Source organism: Astyanax mexicanus, chromosome 14 (genome assembly GCF_023375975.1).
Source record: "Astyanax mexicanus isolate ESR-SI-001 chromosome 14, AstMex3_surface, whole genome shotgun sequence".
Taxonomy (NCBI): Eukaryota; Metazoa; Chordata; class Actinopteri; order Characiformes; family Acestrorhamphidae; genus Astyanax; species Astyanax mexicanus.
Window position 1 is genome coordinate 38511018 of NC_064421.1, and position 23694 is coordinate 38534711.

The 23694-nt window shown below is 37.5% G+C and overlaps 1 protein-coding gene across 2 annotated transcripts in view; it reads left to right on the forward strand.

The window, feature by feature from the left end:
* The window catches only part of ush2a (Usher syndrome 2A (autosomal recessive, mild)), a 440168-nt gene that overhangs the window by 275591 nt on the left and 140883 nt on the right, over positions 1 to 23694 (forward strand). For both annotated transcript variants that reach the window (XM_049464244.1, XM_022672674.2), the window contains exons 46-50: positions 3388 to 3590; positions 3848 to 3960; positions 10959 to 11157; positions 15149 to 15317; positions 16994 to 17215. In XM_049464244.1, coding sequence (XP_049320201.1) covers positions 3388 to 3590; positions 3848 to 3960; positions 10959 to 11157; positions 15149 to 15317; positions 16994 to 17215 — 906 coding nt within the window. The remainder of the gene's footprint in view (positions 1 to 3387; positions 3591 to 3847; positions 3961 to 10958; positions 11158 to 15148; positions 15318 to 16993; positions 17216 to 23694) is intronic.

The following is a 23694-nucleotide window of genomic DNA, read 5'->3' on the forward strand; positions in this document are numbered from 1 at the left end:
TATATATATATATTTAACATGTAAGACCTTATTCTACAAATTATGTTTAAAAAGGGGGTAAATACACATATTCAACACTTTATTCCTTTATTCTTATGGTATACTTTTTCACCCTTAAACCTTGTAACATGCTCTAATGTCTTTAAACATATGGCCAAGTATTCCATTCCTGTGCTGTCTTCCTAGTGAAGAATTCCACTCTATAAACCTTAAATTCATTTTTAGGGATTTCTCAGTCAAATAAATAGAGACTGATTAAAATGAACAGTATTGGTACTTATCATCATGTTACTGGGGTTAGTACCTCACACTTACCTGGTTATTAGCTAGAACCTGTGAGGTATATCAGGGTAAGGAGACTATATTGGTACTTATCATCATGTTACTGGGGTTAGTACCTCACACTTACCAGGTTATTACCTAGAACCTGTGAGATATTTCAGTGTAATTAAATTGAACTGTCCTTGTTCTTACCATCTTGTTAACCAACATAATTACCTAGTACTTTGGACTTTGTACCACCCATGTACCTGTTTATTACCTAGTTCCATTTCAGTGTAATTAGGCAAGACTTTTCTGGTACTTACCATCTTGTTACCAAAAATAATTACTTAGTACTTCCGAGTTTGTACCTCACTATTACCTGGTTAATACCTAGAACTTAGGGTACTGTAAAAGAAAGCGTTACCGAATTATGTAGTAAACAGTTAAAAAGTGTTAAAAACATTTAAAAAATATCTCCTGATCTGAATCTGATGAACTGAGATTGAGGTGATTAGAGGTGATTTATTTGGCAGCTGGAGCATCACAGCGTGAAGGAAAAGCAGCAACTATTGTTCAGCACCTCCAGAAACTCCTTCAGGAGGCTGAGAAAACGAATCCAGGTGACTCTCCCTCATGAAGACACTGAGATTAAAATACCAAGAGTGTGCAGATCTGTCCTCAAAGATAAATGTGATACTTAGAAGAATTTAAAGTATAAAACATATTTTGGTTTGTTTAACACCTTTTGTTTACAGAATAATTCTGAATTTGTTCCTGTATAGCTTTAATGTAGTCTTCAATATTAAATTTACAATGTAAAAAAATCATAAAAAGAAAGAAAACACATTGAATGAGAGTAGGTATGTCCAAACCTTTGACTAGTACTGTATTTACATTTATATGTATAAAGGCAGTACATATAATAAACCTTCAGGCAAAATAAAATGTAATGAATGAAATTAAACTCATTACAAAGTGAAAGTAAGCAGTAGAAATTAAATCCTAGCAGCAACAGTATTTTTTTTAGTCATTAAGTCATCAGTTTATGATGTTTATGATCTTGTTTGTGTTTTATTGAGATCTGGAGTTTTTAAATACTTTTATTTCTGAGACAAATAGATTGAAATTAAGTGTTTACTTTAGACACTGGTGTGCATTTCCTGGAATTCAGTTTATTTTATATTGACTTATTAGCATAAGACTAATATTGCTTCAGATTTGAGCACTGTTTATTGCTCATTGCACCATAATGTGCACTTATGTAGTGTAAAAAGCACTTCAGCCTGTTTCACTGCTTTTTCCTCCACAGGCAAAATATCTCAGCAGTATTTTCTAGGCTTGGCTCAGTTACTCACTGTTACAGAGAGCAGACCTATCGTTTTGACGTAATTTTGGCCGGAACAGAAAAGCAGTAGAGATGAAGATTCAGCAGCGAGGCTCCGGAGTGAGCCTGGGGGAGATGCCCGCTCTCACCCTCGCTGATCAGCTGCTGGGCTTGGCCTTGTTCTGCCAGCTTGTGTGCCTTCATAACGCCTCCCGCCAGTGCAGAGCCCGAGCCGCAGGACCGCTGCGCTACACAATACAGAGATCTTAACCTCTATTAGGAGGAGGCAGTGATTCTGAGGCTCGGCATCTGCTTACAGTGCGATGTGGGTGAAGGAGCCAGAGACAGACTGAGGCTACTTTCACTCAGCAGCTATAAGTGGCCCAAATATGTTTGTGGCTGTGTAACCAAATTTTTTATTCTGATTTTGCGCCACTTCAGTATGTGCAAATGAAATCTGATACACGTACAATTTACAGCAACACAACTTTGTCAGAATTAATTAATAAAAGTTTTTTACAACAAAATTAAGAAAATAAGTCCATGAGGAGAAGGTAAAGCAGCAATGGTTTAAGGACTTTGAGGTTGCATTATACCAATGGACTTTGTTACAAGATGCAATGCTATACTGTGTGCTATACTGTTCATAATCTATACCACTATAGCATTTTCTCTCTCCATACAATTTTTCTTTTTAAAGTAAACTCATAAGAAAAACAAAATCTGATAGCAAAGAATTATAGTGAAAAGCAATTGATGCAACAAAACCTTTTCTTTAAATTTACGCATAACAACAATAAACATTAAAACAGTGTCATTTTAAGGCAACCAATTTCCTCAAATTATTTAATTAAATTCAGTGTATCCAGGCTTACAGATGAAAGGCAAGATTAATTTTCTATAAATATGACGGTTGGGTCACTCAGGATGAATGCAGAGGTATGATAGGTCTATGCAGATCAAAGCAAGGATTTAGGGCTAAATCAAGGTCAGCTGACAACCTTGATTTGGCCCAAATAGTACAAAAAGACTTTTGAAGTGCCAAATCAAAACAATCCAGGTTAAACCCGAAATTGCCCAGTACCATTTTTCACTTAATTTATGTCAAGTCAGTTTGGTCCAGTTATGAATATCTGTGGATGTCTCAGGTTTATCAATTTATTCACCTGTGCTTTGTTGGGTTGAGTTTGGGGGTTGGGTTGGGGGGTTGTTTTGGGAGTTTGGTTTGGGGTTAAAGAGTTTGGGGTTAGGTTAGGTTGTGGGTTTGGGTCATGGTTTTGGGTTATGGGATTTGGTTGGGGGTTGAGTGTTGAGGTTATGGGTTTGGGTGTTGGGTAGGAGGTTTGGGTTGGAGTTTTGGGTTGGGTTTGAGGGTTGGGTTGGGGGTAAGGATTGGAGGTTTGGGTTGGGGGTTTGGTGGAAGGTTTGGGTTGGGCTTTGAGGGTTTAGTTGGGGATCAGGGGTTGGAGTTGTGGGTTTGGGTTGAGATTGAGGGTTTGGTTGGGGGTTTGGGGTTGAAGGGATTGGGTTTAAGACTCTGACCATTACCATGTTCTTCTTCTCATGTTTTTGCTTCTATCTTTTTCTTTCTTTGAGATTCATCATGTTTGATACTAATGCTCTCCCTGAAACCGTTACTTAGAATATAAGGAGTTTTTATTTAAAAATCTTTTAAACTATGCTGAGATATTAATACAATTTGTTACTGTAGCCAATCATTTAATTTTTTTTTCTAATTGATCCTTGTTTAATACACTGCCTCAGCATTACTGATCAGTCACTCTGTCTCTTTACTCCAGAGCCTGAAGGGGTCTTCCCCCCAGAAGTGGTGACCCTCAACAGCACCTCAGTACGGGTGTTGTGGGCAGCCCCTCTGGTTCCTAATGGAGCTGTGACGCAGTACTCTATCTACCTGGACGAGCAGCTGTACGCCTCCACCGATAACACGTCAGGATCTCTGGAGCTCGGGGGCCTCCTGCCTTTCACCGTGTATGACATTCAGGTTTGTAGCACTCACTCACTCACTCACAGGCTAACATTACGCAGCGGCTTCACTCGGCTGGACTGTCTTACATGTCCCTTGCTGACTAAGTAAAGTGCCGAGGTTGCGTGTCCAAAGAGGTTGAAACACCAGTGCTGGTCATTCGATACAGTATTTGGCCAGAACAGCATGTATTCTGCAAAAGAGTAGGACATGTCCTGATGATGGACATGAAAAAGCACTGTCTCAGACTGTTTTTCCTGGGCGCGGGTTGTTAGGTGGAGGTGTGTACAGTGTACGCCTGTCTGAAGAGCAACAGCACCAAGGTGACCACAGTGGAGGATACGCCAACTGATATAGCGCCCCCTCATGTGCAGGTGCTCAGTTCCAGGTAGGTTATGATCTATCTCTGATTCTTTTATCTTGTTTTCTTACTAAGTAGTTTGGATAAAAACTCAATTCACACAAATGTTTCTTCTTTTTCTTTTTCTGTTGTTTAATGAGTGATGATAGCCTGACAATAAACAGCTCTGGAAAAAAAAAAACTCGAACATTTATCTATAAATAGTTAAATCAGAGAAACTGATTCAGAAACTGAAGTCTCTTAATTTCTCCAGAGCTATACTTTACTGTAATTGGTCTTAAAGTCCAAAAATGTGGTTTTACACTGCAAATGAACTGGATCATGATTAAGTTTCCTTTATTTCTTTCCTTTGATTGGTCCGTGCTTTGTGGCCCCTTTCACACCTGCTATTTTGGTTTAGACCAAACTAAAATTTAATATAAAAGTCAGGACCAGTCCGCAGCCAGTAATGGGTAATACAGTTTACTGTGATATTCAGCACATTGTTGTCTTGGATGTCTTAAAATACCAGTTTAAAAAAGTTTAACCAGAGATATTCAGATGCAGAGCAGTTGTCCTATTATCCTTTTTTATCCAAGACAATAATAATAACCAGAACTCTAGTGTTTTTCTCAATTTACCAGTGTTTTAATAGAATGTCATTATTTAATCACTGATAGACACTGATATCTATTAAAAGGTTAATGAACACAAACAAGTAAACAGTTAACAATTTCTGTTATATAGAACCAAGTGCTATAATTAACTAGATTTACTTTAAGAATTAAGTTAAGGAACTTCTGATTGAATGTTTTACTTTTTTCCCTACATTGTAAATTAATTATGACCCATGTCACCCAAACTATGAAGAAAAACATAAACAAATATTTAGTAAATAAAAAAAAAGTTAAACAAAACTTATTTTATATTTTCAATTCTTCAAAGTAGCACCTCTTGCTTAGAGGACAACTTATTCACTCAATTAGCTTCATAAGGGAGAGTCACCTGGAATGGCTTTCAGTTAACAGCTCTGCTGAACTTGTTAACAGTTAATTACTTGAATTTCTTGTCTCTTAATGCGTTTGAGAGCATCAGTTGTAAAGTTATGTAGAGGTAGAGTTGGTATACAGCAAATAGCTCAATTAGAGTAATATTCTAATCCATAATATAGCAAGAACTACTCAACTAAGTAAAATGACTTTAAGAAGTTAAGGTCAGACGATTCAAGAATGTTAAAGAACTTTGAATCGTCTGAATATCTTCAAGTGCAGTTGCAAAGACACTTAAAAATGCTATGATGGAACTGGCTCTCATCAGGACTGCACTAGGAAAGGATGAAAAAGAGTTTCCTCTGTTGAACAGGATAAGTTCATCTGCTACACCTAAGTCTTTGTATGTCTTGTGCTTTTCCTTTTGTTTGTCATTTGTGTCCTGCTTTTTTAGTCTGTTTTGTTTCCTCCTTAGTACACGCCTCTGTTTCCTGTTTCTGTCTCTGCCCTAGCCCCACCCAGTCATTAATGTTCTCTCCTGTCTTATTTGTTACCCCTCCTCCACCTCCTTATTTCCTACCCCAGGTGTTTTCTGTTTTCCCAGATAAGAGCAACTTAAATGCTTCACAGAGTATTGTGGGTTGTTTAACAGTTTTACATTTCTACATGATTTCTACATGATATGTGTTCCTTCATAGTCTGGATGAAAAAAATGTGTGACTGCTTTTGTACTATATTTATCGGTTCCTTTGGCGGCTTGTTTCATCATCTTGCCGGTGATTTCTCATGAACACCCCCCACATCTGAAGAAGAAACCTATTCTATCCCTAGACATGAACATGCAGAAATGGAGCAGTAGTGCTAAGTGGGAGAGACAAGAAATAAAACGATTTTATCTTAATCACTATCAAAATCATTCATTAAAGAAGCATTTTATTTTTAACGTATTATCAGCAGCAGACACTGCCATTTACCCAATTACATCGCCTATGTCTTTTTTTTTTTTGTTGTTGGGTCCGTGACCTGGGTCCCGACCGGGGTACGGCAGCATTATTTACTGCTATATAACAGGAAGCTTTCTGTCACAGTGTGAAAGCCGGTGAGCAGGTTCTGTAGTGTAGATTGCAGCTTGGTCAAGGCGGCTGCTGTGTGCTGTCATGTGCCATAATCCTCAGCGCAAATTCCTCACCCAGCCGTGTCATATCAGCGCCCGGCTGTACTTTCTCTTCCCGATAGAATACTAACGACTGATCGATTGGCCCGACATGACTGGCCATGGCCTACACATGCCCCAAACACTTCATTTATTTGCCACGCTAGATTTGCTAGAGTGGAATTTAATCAATAGCTAATTCATTAATTCTGCGTGAGGGGGGGTGGGGGGTGGCTGGAGTGAAGGAGTTGCCACCGCCTTGGCTTAAGCTTTGATTGAAATATGACAAGTGCCACAACTGATGGCTTAGCCTAACCGGTCCTGCCGGCGAACGTGAAATTCCAGCGATTTCTCTCCATGAGGGATTAGCGGCCGGACAGCAATGACACCCTTTGTGATATAATGCTAATGCATTTGTTATAGCAAAGCTGCTTCTCTTTCTATCTTTTTTTGACCCCCATCCTATTCCTATTTCTGCTCTGAGAGAGAATAACTGCTGCACCCCCTCCCCCACCACCACCACCACCCCCCTCATTTTCCTCATGTGTTGTAAAAGCACATGCTAATCTCCAAATGATTTGCTCGTCTGCCTTGAAATAAAGGGAACCTTGTCGCTTTTCATGAATTCCTAAGCGGACACTAGGGTCTGTCAGCTTTGTGTCATCGGGGGCCTTCTCTATCAATTAGCCTTCTCGTCATGGAAGGAGAGGAGCAGAGGCGAGGGAAGCCGCGGATGCTAATTACATCATTCCCACGTCTTCGAGACGTGACGAGAGATTTCCTCAACACAAGAAGATGCGTAGAAACAGACTAGGATTAATATATAATCATTTAGAAAATAGAGAGGGATAAATCAGGATGGAAACTTCCAGCAAATTATCATAAGATTATAGACAGAGGCTTCAGTTGGAAGAAAAATGAAGATTCAGTTTTTTTAATATACTGCCTGGCCAAAAAAAAAAGCATTTAGCTTTGATTGGGGCACGCATTCGCTGTGGCATTGTTTCAGTAAGCTTCTGCAATGTCACAAGATTTATTTCAATCCAGCACATCCCAAAGATTCTCAATGAGGTTAAGATCTGGACTCTGTGGTGAACTCTCAATCTCAATCCATGTGTGAAAATGATGATCTCATGCTCCCTGAACCTAAAACTCATTCACAATTCCAGCCCCATAAATCCTGACATTGTCATCTTGGAAAATGCCCCTGTCATCAGGGAAGAAAAATTCCATTGATCCAGGAATAACCTGGTCTATATACAGTATATTCAGGTAGTCAGCTGACCTCATTCTTTCAGCACATACTGTTGCTGAACCTAAACCTGCAGACCAACTGCAGCATCAACCCCACATCATTTGCTTAGTTAAATCCAGGTGGAGACTTTTTTTTGGCCAGGCAGTGTAACTTTTATCTTTTTTTTCTAATTGTACCTGTTTCTGGAAGATCAGCTACCAAATTCCCATTGGTATAAACTGTCCATATCACTAGTTATGCCCCAAAAACTACAAAGGTGAGGACAAGAGCATACCTCCTTTGATACATATGAATTCCGACACCACCGTCTTTCAAAATACTGCCACTGACAGCACTGTCAGCATCACTGGACAGCCAAAGCTGTTGGAGGAATGCGCAGCAACCCAGCTCTGATGCATTAGCTAACAGATGCCTGTGCTGACCAAAATCATGTTATGAATGATGTGATGCAGGAGGGAGTGCTATCTACTCTACCCAACCAAGAGAGAGTATGGCCAATTGTACAATCTCAGACTCCAGCTGCTGATGGCGTCACAGCATGATCCAAGATTTTGCTCAGTTTATAAGAATTATTCTGTTGATTAAGTTAATTATTGAGTTGTTTACTGAGTTGATTAACCCTCCTTTAATGGTGTTCCTGGGACAGTTTGACCCAGTGTATGTTTAATTATCCAAAAGATATCTGAAACCAAAACAATCCTAACAAGCAGTGTGAATATTTCCTTACTAACTCCATCGCTAATTATTCTATCAATATCTAGTGCAATGGTGTTTTTAACAGGTAATGGTTAAATTAGGATAATTCTCTCGTTTTTCATAAAATAACATGTTTTCTTTTTTTAACGTTTCACTACTTTATTACTTTAAAAAAAACAACATGTAAAAGACAAGATTTTTTCATAGAATTGAAACCTAACATTGCAATTTTGTTTTAGTTTTTGTTTTTGCAAGGGATGGTTGCAAATATGTGAGCTCAATATCACACCTTAGCCTGTGTCTGTCTCTGTTTTCCCGTCTGTGTTTCCAGCCATGTGCTTTTCTTTAGCACATGGCATTGTTTTGTTATTGTCCTGTCTCCACCTTAGCCCCGCCCCGTCATCTGTAATCCCTCCTGTCTCATTTGTAGCCCCGCCCAGGTGTTAATTCCACAGGTCTCCCTTGTGTGTGCCTGTGTATAAATACCCCATGTGCTTCTTTGTTCTCTGTCGTGCTTTTTGTTTGACCCTGTCTGGATGTTTTTCTGTGTTTGTTGTAATTTTTGTCCACAGAATTCTGGTTTGTTTTCTTTATATTGTTTGATTCTTTGTTAGTTTATTTCAGTTCTTTGTTTGTTTAGATCTGGTTTAGTCATTTGTTTTATAGTCTTTGTTTTATAGTCTTAGTGTTTATTTTCTTGTCCTAGTTTTTGTTTTGTCTTATTGTGTCTAATAAAACTGAACTGCATTTCCATTCGCCCTCCTCCTCCTCGTTACACTCAACCATTTTCAAATTATATGTTGATTACACTAATTAAGGCAAGCAGAAGTTTCAAACTGAAAAATATTTTAACTATTTTTTCCTAAATCTTCAAACTTTAAAACGGGTCAATTTGACCCAAAACATAACAGGAGGGTAAATTTCTTTTAGGGTTAGGCCTTTTTATTATATATTTTTTTTGCATTAATATCAGTATATTGTACCTCCCACCTCTAGGTGATTCACCAAATGTAGTGAAGTAAGTGTTGTGATTTCATTTGGCATAATGACACACACGGCCCCCTTCAGTGTAGCACCACTGATATTAGTGGTGAAGCACTAGACCTTCATTTCCAGAAGAATTGGCTGCTGAGCAGGAAATTCTCTGTGTGTCGAGAGGGAGTTCTCTGGGTCTTATGAGTGGAGAGGAAAATCAATATCAGAAGTGCATCAAAAAGGAAGGGCTGCTCACACACCATAACTCACTGTACAGTTCAGACGTAGCGCTGAAGTGGAAAGCCACTATAAAGCTGTGCTACCTGAGCTTATCTGTAAAGGACTGGAGTGGGACTGAGCTTCTGTTGCAACCAGTAAGTAAGAGAAGGATTGGAGTAGAGTCTGTGCTGGCGATAATAGACTGTTATTTGACCAGCTGGAGTCTGATGTTACTGTTGGACCCACGTTGAACTTTTAGAAGGTTGAATGGTGGTGGATGAGATTGTGGATGGTAACCTGGGCTCTGAGTGGCTCAACATATTTACATTACATTACATTACATTATATTTGGCAGACGCTTTTGTCCAAAGCGACTTACAATAGTGAAGTACTTAAAGTAATAGAAGTTAAAGGTAAAACATCTTTAGATAGGGCCTAAAAGAGGTCAAAGGAAAGTAGTGGAATAGAGGAATGAAGGAGCAGAAGAAGGAAATGAGGTTAGAAGTAGTTAGTGTGTTAGAGGTGTTAGGAGAGTAAGTGCTGTTTGAAGAGCTCTGTCTTCAGGAGTTTCTTAAAGATAGTGAGAGATTCTCCTGATCTGGTAGTAGAAGGTAGTTAGTTAGAGGTGTTAGGAGAGTAAGTGCTCTTTGAAGAGCTCTGTCTTCAGGAGTTTATTAAAGATAGTGAGAGATTATCCTGATCTGGTAGTAGAAGGTAGTTTGTTCCACCATTGGGGAACTCTGTATGAGAACAGTCTGGATTGCTTTGTGTGAATGTTTGTTTGACAAAGCGAGGCAACGTTCATTGGAGGAGCGCAGTGGCCGGGAGATAGCGTAAGCTTTCAGGAGCGAGTGCAGGTAGGAAGGAACTGTTCTGTCATCACCTTGTAGGCGATTGTAAGAGCTTTAAATTTGATGCGAGTATTAACTGGTAGCCAATGGAGCTCAACGAACAGCGGAGTGACATGTGCCAGTTTTGGTTGGTTGAAGACCAGACGTGCTGCTGCATTCTGGATCATCTGGAGTGGTTTTACTACACAGGCCGGGAGGCCAGTTAGCAGGGCATTGCAGTAGTCGAGGCGTGAGATGACGACTGCTTGTACCAGGAGTTGGGTGGCCTGTTGCGTCAGAAACGGTCAAATTTTTCTGATGTTATAAAGCACAAAGTGGCAGGATCGAGCAACTGAGGCCACATGGTGCGTGAAGGAGAGCATAATTAAACAGGTTTCATTTTACATTTTTGTATGTAAACGCACAAGGTGAGAAACTTCAGCACAAAAGCCTGGGATGGGAGTAGCTACTCAATTTACGTACTGATATTACTTCCAGAAAATATGACATTATAACAATGACCATTCTTCTAACCCACCTGTAGTCACAAAAGCATTTGTTAAGTCTGGTACTGATGTTGCTTGATCAGTTTTGTAAATGCTGCCCTAACTTTTTAATTTATATCACCATGTATCTATAAACATGTGCAAACATAAGCATAGATTATTAACTCTTTTTTATTTTAAACAATGTATTTATTATTTAGTTTATTGGTAAAAAAAAATAACTAATTATTAATAGACACTAGTTAAGATATCAATAATCATCTGAAGTAATATAGATGTATAATTAGTTAAAAAAATACCTACAATTTAGTAGTATTTTTACTATAATAATTACTGGTAATTCATGTACTCTTATTTTAAAGTGTTATATATATTTTTGAATGTTACAGCAGCTCTTTTTCTCTTTTCTCTCATGTCTGTCAGATCTGTTAGGCTGGAGTGGACGTCTCCTGGCCAGCCCAATGGAATCATGGGAGGATATGATATCCGGCGACGGGCCCTGAAACCATGTGAGGAGCTGAAGGCCAAGCAGGCGGTTCTTCCCCAGACTCAGTGCTTGTATCTGGAGTGTCCCGCACACCAGGACTTCTGTGGAAACTCCTGTTACGACCCAGAACTGCAGGTACTTACTACATACTACACCTATAATTCTGCATCTGAGTGTGTTTCCTTATGACTGTATGAACCAGAACCAAAAGTACTAGAACAGTTGAGGCCAGTCCCTTTATTTCAGCTGTAGACTGCAAACAATTAGCTTTTTTATTAAAAGATAAACATGAGGCAAAAGATCTGATACACAGTGTAGAAGATATCAGTCCTCAGAATGGCAGCTCGGTATATTATGATGTGATTTGAAACACTAAAATATAGTAAAAAGGTGAGGTAAAAGACACTCAGCACAAAGTTCTGTGCAGTTTTTGAGCAATACATTTTTTTTCAATTCATACCACTGCACTATATATTTTACATGCTGTATTACATAATATATTTTCAGCAAACCCTCTTTTCATAGCTGTTTTTTTTTTGTTCGATTCTATTTGTACTCATTTCTAATGGTTTTATAACTATGATTAGTACAAAGTAGAGTAGCTTTTTTATAAGTAGTACTTACTAAAAGAATAAAACATGCTGTTTTCTCTCTCTCTGTAATGCAGACAAAATTATATGCTTTATAATGTATATTGTGATATTAAATCCGTATAAAACCAAATCCAATCAACTAAAATATTTAAAAGCTTTTTTAGTGTCCATGGCATCAAAAGTCTGTCTGTAAAATTTTTATTCATATTTATATTTGATTTATATATTTATATATTATATTTGATTTTTTTTATTTCACAAACCAGCTCTAAACAGTAAATATTCATGATAAATAAAAAAGTGTCTAAATCACATAAAATGATGAAATATTGGAGGCAGTTTTTAATCTGAGCACATACTGTACAATAAATAACTGTACTACTTATGCTCTGACTAGTTGTGAAATTTAATTGCATGGCTGTTTTTTAGGGATTTGTTTTATAATTACATTTTTTTTGAGAAAATAATATTATTTAGCAACACTTTATAATAATACTGTCTTTATGAAAAGACAGGTTCCAGTGATGGAAAAGTACAAAACATGCTGTTTTCTCTCTCTGTGTAATGCAGAAGAAAATTATATGCTTTTCTAATGTATATTGTAATATTAAATCCGTATAAAAATTGAATAAAATCAACTGAAATATTTAAAAGCTTTTTTTAATATCCATGGCATTAAAAGCCTGTGTGTAACATTTTTATTCATATTTATATTTGATTTAGACTTTTTTATTTCACAAACCAGCTCTAAACAGTAAAATATTTATGATAATAGAAAGTGTCTAAATCACATAAAATTATTTTCACATTTAATTATTTTTTTTGTCAGTGCAGTGGGCGGGGCTAAGCTACTGCTTCATTGGCGTGTAAACTTGTTTATTGGTTAGTTGATGGTCTATTCTGATGGACTGCAGGTCTCAATTAGAGTTATGTGCAACAAAACCTACAAAAAAGACATGATGTTCATTGTAATGGAGTCTGAAATAATTAATACAGTTATTAGTACAGTTTAGATTTTTTTTTTGCCTATATTGTATATTTTATGCGGTTTCTAAGGTGGACAGATGTCTGTAGCTACCTGGCCTCTGTAACACTTAAAGTGTAACACTGTGTAACTCATTCTCTCTAACACTGTAAGTGAAATACGCCTCTCTCTGAAGGAGAACAAAACACAGCAAGCTGTTTTGGCGTTTAAGTGCGAAGCTCTCGTCCCGCGATTGTTTTCAGTAAATAGATTAACTTGTCTCCTGCAATTGCTGCAGTCCTGATGTTATTGAAACGCCGCCAACTTGGCAAGCGAGCCAAAGCCATACGTCTCCCTCGGCTCAAAAGCAGACAGTAATGCTCCGGAGGCCCCGGCACAAAAGAACACGACTGGAGGAAAGACGAGCTCACCGTGTTCGACAGCAGCCGCAGAATAGAGATGATTCTCTCGCTCTCTGCGAACGAATGTGACAGAGCCATCTGCTATTATTGCCTTGTTGTCCAGGGCTGAGATCAGCGTCTCACAAGAGCCCGACTCTAAGCTCGCTTTCTGTGTCCAGAGTATCTTTAATAACCAATAGAACAACCAGCCAATTTATCAGCACTGTTTTGCACATTTTTACATTTTATATAATGTGAATCTAGCAGTTGTTATTTACATTGTTTGGCCAGTTTCATGAGAATGAACCAATAGTACACAATGCTACAAAAAAAATGGAATAAAATGTTTGTCCATTGTAAAAATATGCATTAAATATACAGCTCTGGAAAATTGATTTTACCAAATTAAAAACCTCTGGAATATAATCAAGAGGAAGATGGATGATCACAAGCCATCAAACCAAGCTGAACTGCTTTCATTTTTGCACTAGGAGTGCAAAGAGAAGCATAAAGTTATCTAAAACAGTGTGTAAGACTGGTGGAGGAGAACATGATGCCAAGATGCATTAAAACTGTAGTAAAAAAACAGGGTTGTTCCACCAATTATTGATTTCTGAACTCTTAAAACTTTATGAGCTTGGTTTATTTGCATTATTTGAGGTCTGAAAGCTCTGCATCTTTTTTGTTATTTCAGCCATTTCTCATTTTCTGCAAATAAATGCTCTAAATGACAATGTTTTATTTGTAATTTGGGAGAAATGTCTGTGGTTTGAGAATAAAAGAACAATGTTCATTTTACTCAAACATAAACCTATAAATAGCAAAATCAGAGAAACTGATTCAGAAATTGAAGTAGTCTTTTCTTTTTTGTTCAGAGCTGTATAATAGTAAACCAGTCAATATACAATGTTTTTTTTTTACTTTTTTTTTTTTTACATAATTTAAATATAGCAGGTGTTCTTTACATTGTTGGGCCAGTTTCATGATAGTGAACCAGCAGAAATGCTCCAAAATGGAATAAAATGTCTGTCCATTGTGAAAAATATGCATTAAATATAATTTAGTTTTTAGCTTGTCTCATCACATTTTATAAATGTCATTGATATATTAAAACTCACAATCTACCTAAACTAATTAAAACACAACAGTTGCATTATGCATGTGTTTTATTAGATAATAAAAAAGTAAATTAAACTATAGATTATAATGACCAGTAAACCGTCCTTTATTACCAATCAGCTCCATCAACGATTTACTGTAGCAGCTCACTCTGGATGTTAGTTAGTTAGTTAGTTAGATCTAGATAATCTAGATATAATCAAACCATATTAAAATGGCAAGAGATTTAAGTAATTAATTCTTGACGAGTTCAGCACAGCTGTTAACTAAAACCTCACTGTCCAGGTGACTCTACCTCATAAAGCAGACTGAGAAAATCCAGCCAAGTGCAAAACTGTCTAATCTAAATAAGAGGTGCTACTTTGAAAAATCTGAAATATAAAACGTATTATGGTTTGTTTGATCAATGTTTGTTTACAATATAATCCCATATGTTTTCTTTTTCATAGTTTGGAAGACTTTAGTATTAATCTACAATACAAAACTTTAAAAATGTAAACTGTGTCCATTCTATTGAGTGGTTCTGTACATCACAGTAAATTATAATAAGACTGTTCCAAGTCCACATCTTTTCCCCCTGTTTCAGGTACTTCAGAGCACGTCCTTATGTAATGTTTTTGAGCTTGAAGCCGAGCCAAAGGTAAGGACAATGTCAGCGGCTCGGGGCGACACAGATTTTTCAGACGCCACCAGAGTATAGTCCTGCTGCTGCTGCTGCTGCTGAGGGTAAATCTATCCTGGCCTGATTTCTTGCCAGAATAGAGACGGTTGGAGTCCAGCTAAATATAGTCGCCTCTTGGTGGCGGGAGGAGGAAGACGAGCAGCCCCGGGGCCCGGCCGCTCTCTGGATCTTCAGGAGCCGCTCGTGTTGGCCCCTGTGGGCCCGGGCATTGCCACCTCTTAACTTCCTAATTGCCTCGGACCAAGCTGAACTTTAGTGCGCGTGTGAGGAGCAGTGTAAGACGTCTGTGCTTTAGTTAAAGTGATGTGACGCAGTGTGTGTTTTGTTTTAGTGATTTTTTTTTTCTGTCTTTGTTCTGGTCCTGTAGGTGTGCTGTGGAGAGACGCTGCATGAATTCAGAGATCTGCATGAGTGCTGTGGTGAGCTGTATTTGCTGGTGGTGAATGCTTCCTTCAGTGTTTGCTGTGGCGGACAGTTCCTCCAGCCTCTGCCTCAACATCAGTGCTGTGGAGGATACTATGTTCCAGTCGGCCCAGGTACACTACTGCACTGTTACAAACAGTTTACAGGGAAATTCTTAAGAATAAAGTACAGTTTTGATCAAACACAGAACATTGCTGTAAATAAAATGCCTTATTAACTTTAAGTTTCCGAAATTATTTACCTCAGTATATTTAAACATTTCTCAGTACATTACACAAAAATGCCATCTTTCCTACTGTCTTCCTTACAATTTATTTAAAAAAATAATTACATTTCTGTCCCCCATCCTTCACCCATAATACCATCAGTGTGTAGTCTTGCCTGCGAACCATACTGCCACAGTGTTGTAGGCCATAAGAGCATTTAACCTTTAATTTAACCAGGCAAGTCATTAAGAACATACATTTGGGAACCTTTGTCGTTTTATTATTTTGAATATTTTAGCACTAATTACTGGAACACAGAATGTGTTTGATAAGCTCATTGACCCTTGACCTATATTCAAAGGTGAATCCAATTATGAGAAAGTGTTAAGACGCCAATTGCACGTTTTCCTCCTCTTTGTATTTTCTCTGAAGACTGGCAACATGGGAGCCTCAAAACACAACTCTTAAATAACCTGAAAACAAAGATAGTACATCATCATGGTTTAGATCAGAGGTCACTAATAGGACACAGACGTTGTCCAATCTGCACCCAAACCGATAAACTACTGAGAAGGATTTCATTCTCGCCGTGTTCATTTAAAGTGGCGGAACGTTTATTGTCTTTATGGTTTACGTGCTTTACAGTGCAGTAAACTTACAGACCAATCACGTGTGCTTTAAAAATAATCTATTTTAGATCATTTTGAAGAAATTATATTTGTTTGTTTATCAAGGATTTTTGGCACAGTGTAAGGAAGCATGGTAACACTTTTTTATGAATTTCATCTCTATTAGACTCTATAACTACATTCGTAACAAACCATAATGCATTCATAACACATTATGGACATGGCTATACATACATATATATATATATATATATATATATATATATATATATATATATATATATATATATATATATATATATATATAAATGCATAACCTATTATAGCCATGTTTATTAAGCATTTTGACTTGTGATCATAATACATTATAAGCTGGGCTTATAATATATATGTTAAAATAGTATATATCTATCGTTAATAATCTAGTCCCACAATGAAAGTCTGTCACTTTACTTGGAGCGCACAAAGACCTTTTATGATACATTATAATTGACTATAACTAATGTTATATTCAAGACAAGTTCAAATTTCATGAGTGGTTAAATATATATATATATATATATATATATATATATATTTATATTTTTGTAGTTTATAGGCTTTATTATTCATAATACAGTCTGCAAGCTGGGACTGAGTTTCTTGGTATTGACATATGACATGTTATAAACACAGCTACTAATGTATAATAAACACAGTTTATGATGTGTAATAAACATGGCTATGATAAATTAAACATTTGTATAAATATGTGTAACCATGTTTATAATGCCTTATGAATGCATTATAATGTGTTAGGAGTATGTTTATAGAGTCTTATAGAGATGACATTCATAGAAAGTGTTACCGGAAGGATTTGTCTGTTCAAAATGGAGATACTTGTTTTTCATTGGACAGCGACGATATACAGTAGTACCACTCACACTGTAGGTTGTTCTTTCCTGCTGTCTGTAGGGGAGGTTTGCTGTCCGGACCCCGATCAGCTGCGCGTGTCGGTGGGACTGGGTGATTTGTGCTGTGGGGCGATGCCCTTCTCCTCAGCGGGGGGTCAGATCTGCTGCGGCGGGCTGCTTCACGACGGCTACAGCTCTCAGTGCTGCGGGGGGGAGCTGGTGGAGAAGGATGTGGTATGCTGTGGAGATGCTGAGAGAGGAGTGGCACATGCTCCTGCTCCAGGTAAGCCTTCATAAACTACAGGCAGTATTCATTTCTACAACTTGTGAGTAAAAGGCTCCAGAAGGGCCTCACACTTCTCACATTGGGTGGATAGAATGCCACCACCACCCCAACCACAAACCCCCCCCACCCCCCGCCTCTCCCGCATCACTCAGCATATTTTATCATCTTATTAATGACTTCATTACTGAACTTAACATGTCTGAGCTCTTATTCTTCTCTTCACTGCTGAAACTGGTTGTTCACAATGCTAAGCTAAAGACTCAAAAGGCTAAAGCTGTTTCCATGTGGGTCAGCCAGACGTCTCTCTGTACCAGTTTTTCTCTAGTTTACAAGATTCGTTTGAAGGTGTAGGAAGCAGTACTCACCGCTCTCTGGGTTTATTTGTTCTCTGTGTTTCTGTGTCTTTTTCTAGTTATTATGATGGCAGTGTGAATGTGCTGTGTGTAAATGTGTAAATGCTGCAGTAGAGAGTGCAGTAACACAGTCTGTTCCAGCACTGCTTTACTACAGATAGAGGCTTTAGAAGTGCTATACCTGGCTATTCATATTTATAAAAATGTAAAATTCATTATAGCCATGTTTATTATGCATTATGAACAGTGATTATAATGCATTAATAGCTGTGTTTATAACATGTTATACAACAAAACCCAGAAACTCAGTCCCAGCTTGCAGACTGTATCATGACTAAAAAAACTTCCAACTTATAAACACACCCTTAGTAATCATATAAAAATATTTTAACCACTGATAAATTATGCTTGTCTTGAATATAGTGCTAAATGATAGATATATACTATTTTAACATATATATATCATAAAGCTTAATAAACATGGCTATAATGGGTTATGCATTATAATATGTTATGAATGAATGTGGTTATAGTGTCTAATAAAAATGACATTCATAGAAATCTATCTATCTATCTATCTATCTATCTATCTATCTATCTATCTATCTATCTATCTATCTATCTATCGATTCATAGAAAAATGCAGTAAAAACTAAAGTTTTAAAAAGTGATTTTAGTATTTAATTTTAATATTGGTACACTCTACTAGGACCCTTTAATTTTCTTTACTCTGCTTTATTTGTGCAATTTAAATTTCTGTTTTATGTTGATACATTTGTTGGCTCAGATTTTACTGCTTATAAATCTTGACTGCTGTAAAGTGTTGAGCTTGACCTGGACTACTTTTAATTGTTTTTGTCTCGAAAATCACTAGTATAAAACCTCTCATTTGATTCTAACTCGTCTACTTTCGAAAATATCGTTCTAGACTTGACTTTACTGCTGCAGAGTCTTGTTTTCGACTTGGAATCGACAAGTTCTTCACTTATGACACATTAGCTTGAAAGTTTTGCCTGAGACTGGTGTTTTAGTGTATTCAAACCTATAGTTTATTATCTTAGGTACATGTCAGTAAATGAGGTTGTACATTTTAAGTGTTTTTTTCTCTTTGGTTTGGTTAGTTTGTAACTGAAATAAGATCACCTTCTCTCACATTGTCTCTTGGCACATTGTGTTAGTCAACATTTGAGATACATTAACCTATTTGCACGTGCCCAAAGAAATCACAGGTAAAAATGAGATCAAATGAACTGGATTTAAAAGAGTAGATGAGAAAATGAACTTAGGACTTTACTAGTTGAAATGATTCTTCCTAATTCAGACAAAAATATAATTACTGGTTAAAACGCTATTGATCTTACACTAATAATACCATTAAATGAGATCTCACACTGCACCACACTTGTTTGTGTTCCTTTCCTCTGCGTTCATTAAGAATCAGACCCTCCAGTCCTGCTTACTGTACAGTACAGTCAGTCCTACAGCCAGTAAGTGAAAGTGAGACAATAGCATCTATATTTGGGACAAAGTGGAACTTCCCACTGGCTTAGTTTGGGCTTCAGTCCTTGGTGACTTTCTAATGACACTGTGGCGGATTGTCAGAGGAGCTGAACCCTCGCGGGGTCACCCAGGCCGCCCCCCTTCCCCCCACCTGCCGCGCCATGCTAAAGTGGGCACCTGGGCACAGATGGGCTGGACGGGCACGGGCCCCCGGTGTCAGCCGTCTTTGTCAGGCCGGATGATGGAGCTGCCCGTGTCCGAGCACCAACCAGAGCCGTGCCAAGGCCGCAGCAGGCTCCCAGGATGCAACAGAAATAATGGCCACCATGAGGTCAGTGACATCGGTGTATTTATCATACTAACACTCTCTCCCAGTCTCTTTCAGAGCACCTCTGGGACGATTTCCAGTGATAATTTTCACAGGATTATTTTTATTTATTTATTTATTTTTTGTCCTAGCTGGTCACACTTTTTTTTGGGTACTCCATTTTTGTCCCCTTACCCGTTCCTCCGTTACAGCCGCAACGCGTTCGCTCACTCTGCCGAGAATTCCCCTCCGCTGGCTTCCCTTTCATCGCACTCTTTCCTCCGGTTCATCTTCCCCAAATAAGGCGGATGAAAAAGCCATCCTTCATTAAGGCGCTGGCGTCCTGGAGAGAGCATATGTTATGATGGATAGTGCGGTTAGGACAACTAAAGGCCATTTGCCTGCTAGGCTGGCCGCCGGCGCTCGCTGCCGTGGGCTCACACCGCGTCTGCTGCCGACGCTCTCGGCCCGCTCTCTTACCCAATGAGCTACTTAACCTTGATAAAGACACTCGCACTCCCTCAAGACTTCATTTTCTTTAAGCTAGCTGTTTGGGAGGCGAAGGATGAACAGCTCTGAGGCAAAATAAGCTACCAACCCAATATAGCAGAGCATCTGCCCTGAGTTCAGGTGATATGACACACTCAGCTGATTTTCAGATCATGTAGAAAGAGTAGAAATGCAGTAGAATTACATTAACACGTGCAGTTGGGATGGTATGGAACATTTTTAAAGCATTAATCAATGGACCAATTTTGGCCCTTACCGTCCTGCAGTAATTCACTCAAGATTTTTAGCCTGATTTTAATCCTGATATCCAGTTGTGGCGAGTCTGTGCTGGTTGTTTTTAGCCGGAATTGACGTTTAAAGTAGTTAAAGTAGTGTAGTGTAAGATGGGCTGAGGCTTTTTTTTGCTCAAAATTGCATTCCAACTTTATTTACAGACAATTTAATGTTTTTCGATCAGATTTTGGGTGGAATCTGGTATGATCTGGTATAAAATGTACCAAACTCTGAACCGAATCCATCAACAGCCAATGAAAACAGACCGTAAAAAGTAATTACAGACTTTTTTCTTTTTTTTTATTCTAATTTGTAGTTCCATTATATAAAGTTAGCAGCTGGACTCACTTCTGCTGCACCATTGTTAGGCCCAGAGTGTTTTCCAGTGTTTCCAGTGTTTTTCCAGCTCTTAATCTATTTAATGTGTAGAGACCACACTGACCACATCTCACAACCAGCGCTTTACCTAGAAAAGTCTTTACAGTTTTTTTTTTTGGTTGTTTTTAGCTTCTGCACAAATATCAGCTCAATCAATGACTGCAGAATACTGGTTCACCTCCATGCTGACATCTAGATCTCCTAGGTAATATAAATCACGTGCATGTGGTCAGGAATCTGGTGGAGTAGTGGATTAGTGTATTATGCTCAGTTGTGTAGTGTGTGACTATATTGATTCAGATTTGAGAAAAATCTGCAAAAAAGTAAAAACAGTGTTGTGGTGTAATACTGTGTGTCCAGTCTGTTTATAATCTGCTCCCACTTTAAAAGCTAATTAGTGTATCCAAAGTGTTTTTTTTATTATTGTATCATATTTAGTGATATAAGCATGATGCCGCTATGGCTGAGTTAGAAGGTAGGTTACTTTTTAATTATCCAGAACTACCTCTCACCCTCTTACCCCTCCCTCCTCTTATCTGTTTCTCTCTCTCTCTCTTTCTCTCTCTCTCTCTGAGGCTACGTTCATATTACAAGCCACATAGTTCTAAGCTGATTTGTTGCTGACTTGAAAATATCGGATTTGTCACATTTACAGCCATGAAAAAAATCAGACCTGAGCCACATTGAGCTAAAAATTACATTTAAGTCACTTGAGCCTACATATGTACTTTTTTTCACATAAACGAATCTTTGTTTGGTATATTAACATAAAAGTACATAAGTAGAGTAGTTAGTCTACAACTATATGAAGCATACAGATTACAATACAGAAACAATACTTACAAACTTATCAGTTTAATAAACCCTCAGCTTCTTCCAGGCATCATTAGTTCTTGTCTTTGCCTTCTGTATATACTATGTACACATACTTACACATATACAAATATGCAAATTAGAGTTCCACATTTTAATTCAGTTTAAATATGGATTAAATCTCTTTTTTTGATAGCAATAAAGCAAAACAAAAAAAAGTAAAAAAAAGTAAAGAGCTGATAACAGAACAAAACAGAAACAAATACAATGAAGAATAGTAGGATGCATACTTTATTCATAATGTTAAATGCAGCTAGTAATCCATATATTCAATAAAAGGAACAGAATTAAAACATGTAGCATCAAATGATTTATATTTGTTTTTTAAATCAACTTATTTTTTTATTGAATTATTTATATTAAAGCTCACGTTAAATTAATATTCCATTATACCACAATTATAAAGTATCACCACTGACCAACTTCTAAGGATTAAATAAAGTTCTTGGTTAGTTGTATTGATGTTGTTTATTTATTCTTTGTGTGACATTGGGTAAAGGCAGCTCAGGCTCCTCCAGATTGGGAGAATGGGATCCCGGGACTTTGTGTTTTTTTGTTGAGGATGTCCTGCGGAGCTCCAGCTGATGGCAGAGGGAAATGTGATTAGCCAGTCCCTAAAGTGCGATCTATCACGCATTACACTCCATACTGTCAGGAGTCGTGGCACGCCGGCGGGGGGGAGACGGAATTGTGGGAGACAGCTATCAGCTGTTTGAAAAGCTGCCTGGACGATGCTTGAGTTCCAGAACATGCTGAGGAGGCCAATAAAGAACAATACTGGAGGAGTATTACATACAGTAAAGGAGAGTGAAGGGAGGTGATTGGCTGTTTGGATTAAAGCCATTATAAATTATGAACCTTTTAACCCTTTATTGTACAAAAGTCATAGAACACATTTTAATTCATTTTATTTTCATTCAAAACACCAAGTCCATTGATTCAGTGCTAAAAAAGAAGTGATAAATATATACAGCTTCAGTTTCTGGATTAGTTTTTTTTATTTTATTTAGCTATTTATAGGTATATATTTGAGTAAAATGAACATTTGCAATATTTCTCCCAAATTACAAACAAAAACTGTAATTTAAAGCATTTATTTGCAGAAAATGAGAAATGACTGAAATAACAAAAAAAGATACAGAGCTTTCAGACTTCAAATAATGTGAAGAAAACAAGTTCATAAAGATTTAATAGTTCAGAAATCAATATTTGGTGGAATAACCCTGGTTTTTAATCACAATTTTCATGCATCTTGGTATCTTCTCCTCCACCAGTCTTACACACTGCTTTTGGATAACTTTATGCCTTTACTCCTGGTGCAGAAATTCAAGCAGTTCAGTTTGATTTGATGGCTTGTGATCATCCATCTTCCTCTTGATTATATTCTAGAGGTTTTTAATTTGGTAAAATCAAAGAAAATCATAATTTTTAAGTGGTCTCTTATTTTTTTCCAGAACAATTTTTTAATTGTTTAAGTTATTGGCAAAAATAAATACTTAAAGATTATCAAATGTTTATCAATTAATTAATTGCATCTTTAAGATATTTAAGACTTTTTTTCTGGTTCTCCTCATCTCAAACACATTTAGTGATGTTGTGGTCAGTCCACTACTAGAGCATCAGCAGATAAAAGTAAGCTTCTTGATTATATTGTGGTGTGGCGGCTCTGGCCAGTCTTAAAAGGAGGATTATTATTAATATAAATATTATACTTTTTTTTTTTTTTTTTTAATTGGCATGGAATGTATGTACAGGTTAGGGGATATACAGATCAGCGAGATTGGGAGGGATATACACATTAAAACATGAAGTAAAGGACTAACTTACACCCCCAGCTTTTTAAACACATTGAGCTGCAATATTGTCATATGGTATAAATGCTTCAGTTTCACTCTGAAAGTGTTTGGACAGCATCTCGCAGGTCCTGTGCTGTTAAACACTGCTCATTTATTAACACTACCACGGTCTGATTTCACACCTGCACAGACTGAGACATCCCAGAATACTCCAGTTAAGAGTTTACATGCACTGAGAAATGTAATTACTGAGTTAACACCGTATTTAGCCCTCTTTATCATATTCTTAATCAGATTTTTAGAGTTTAGCCTGATCTAAGATTGTAATTAGAGCATGCTGTTTTTTTATGACTACTCGACAGTGGAGGCTCCTGACAAATCATGTGTATGACAGGGCAGGCAGGTAGTCAGGTTAGCCGTGCGATGCTAAAAGGCTAATTGTGAAATCAGGACCGAACTGTGAGACACTTCTAACTCCTGTTCCTG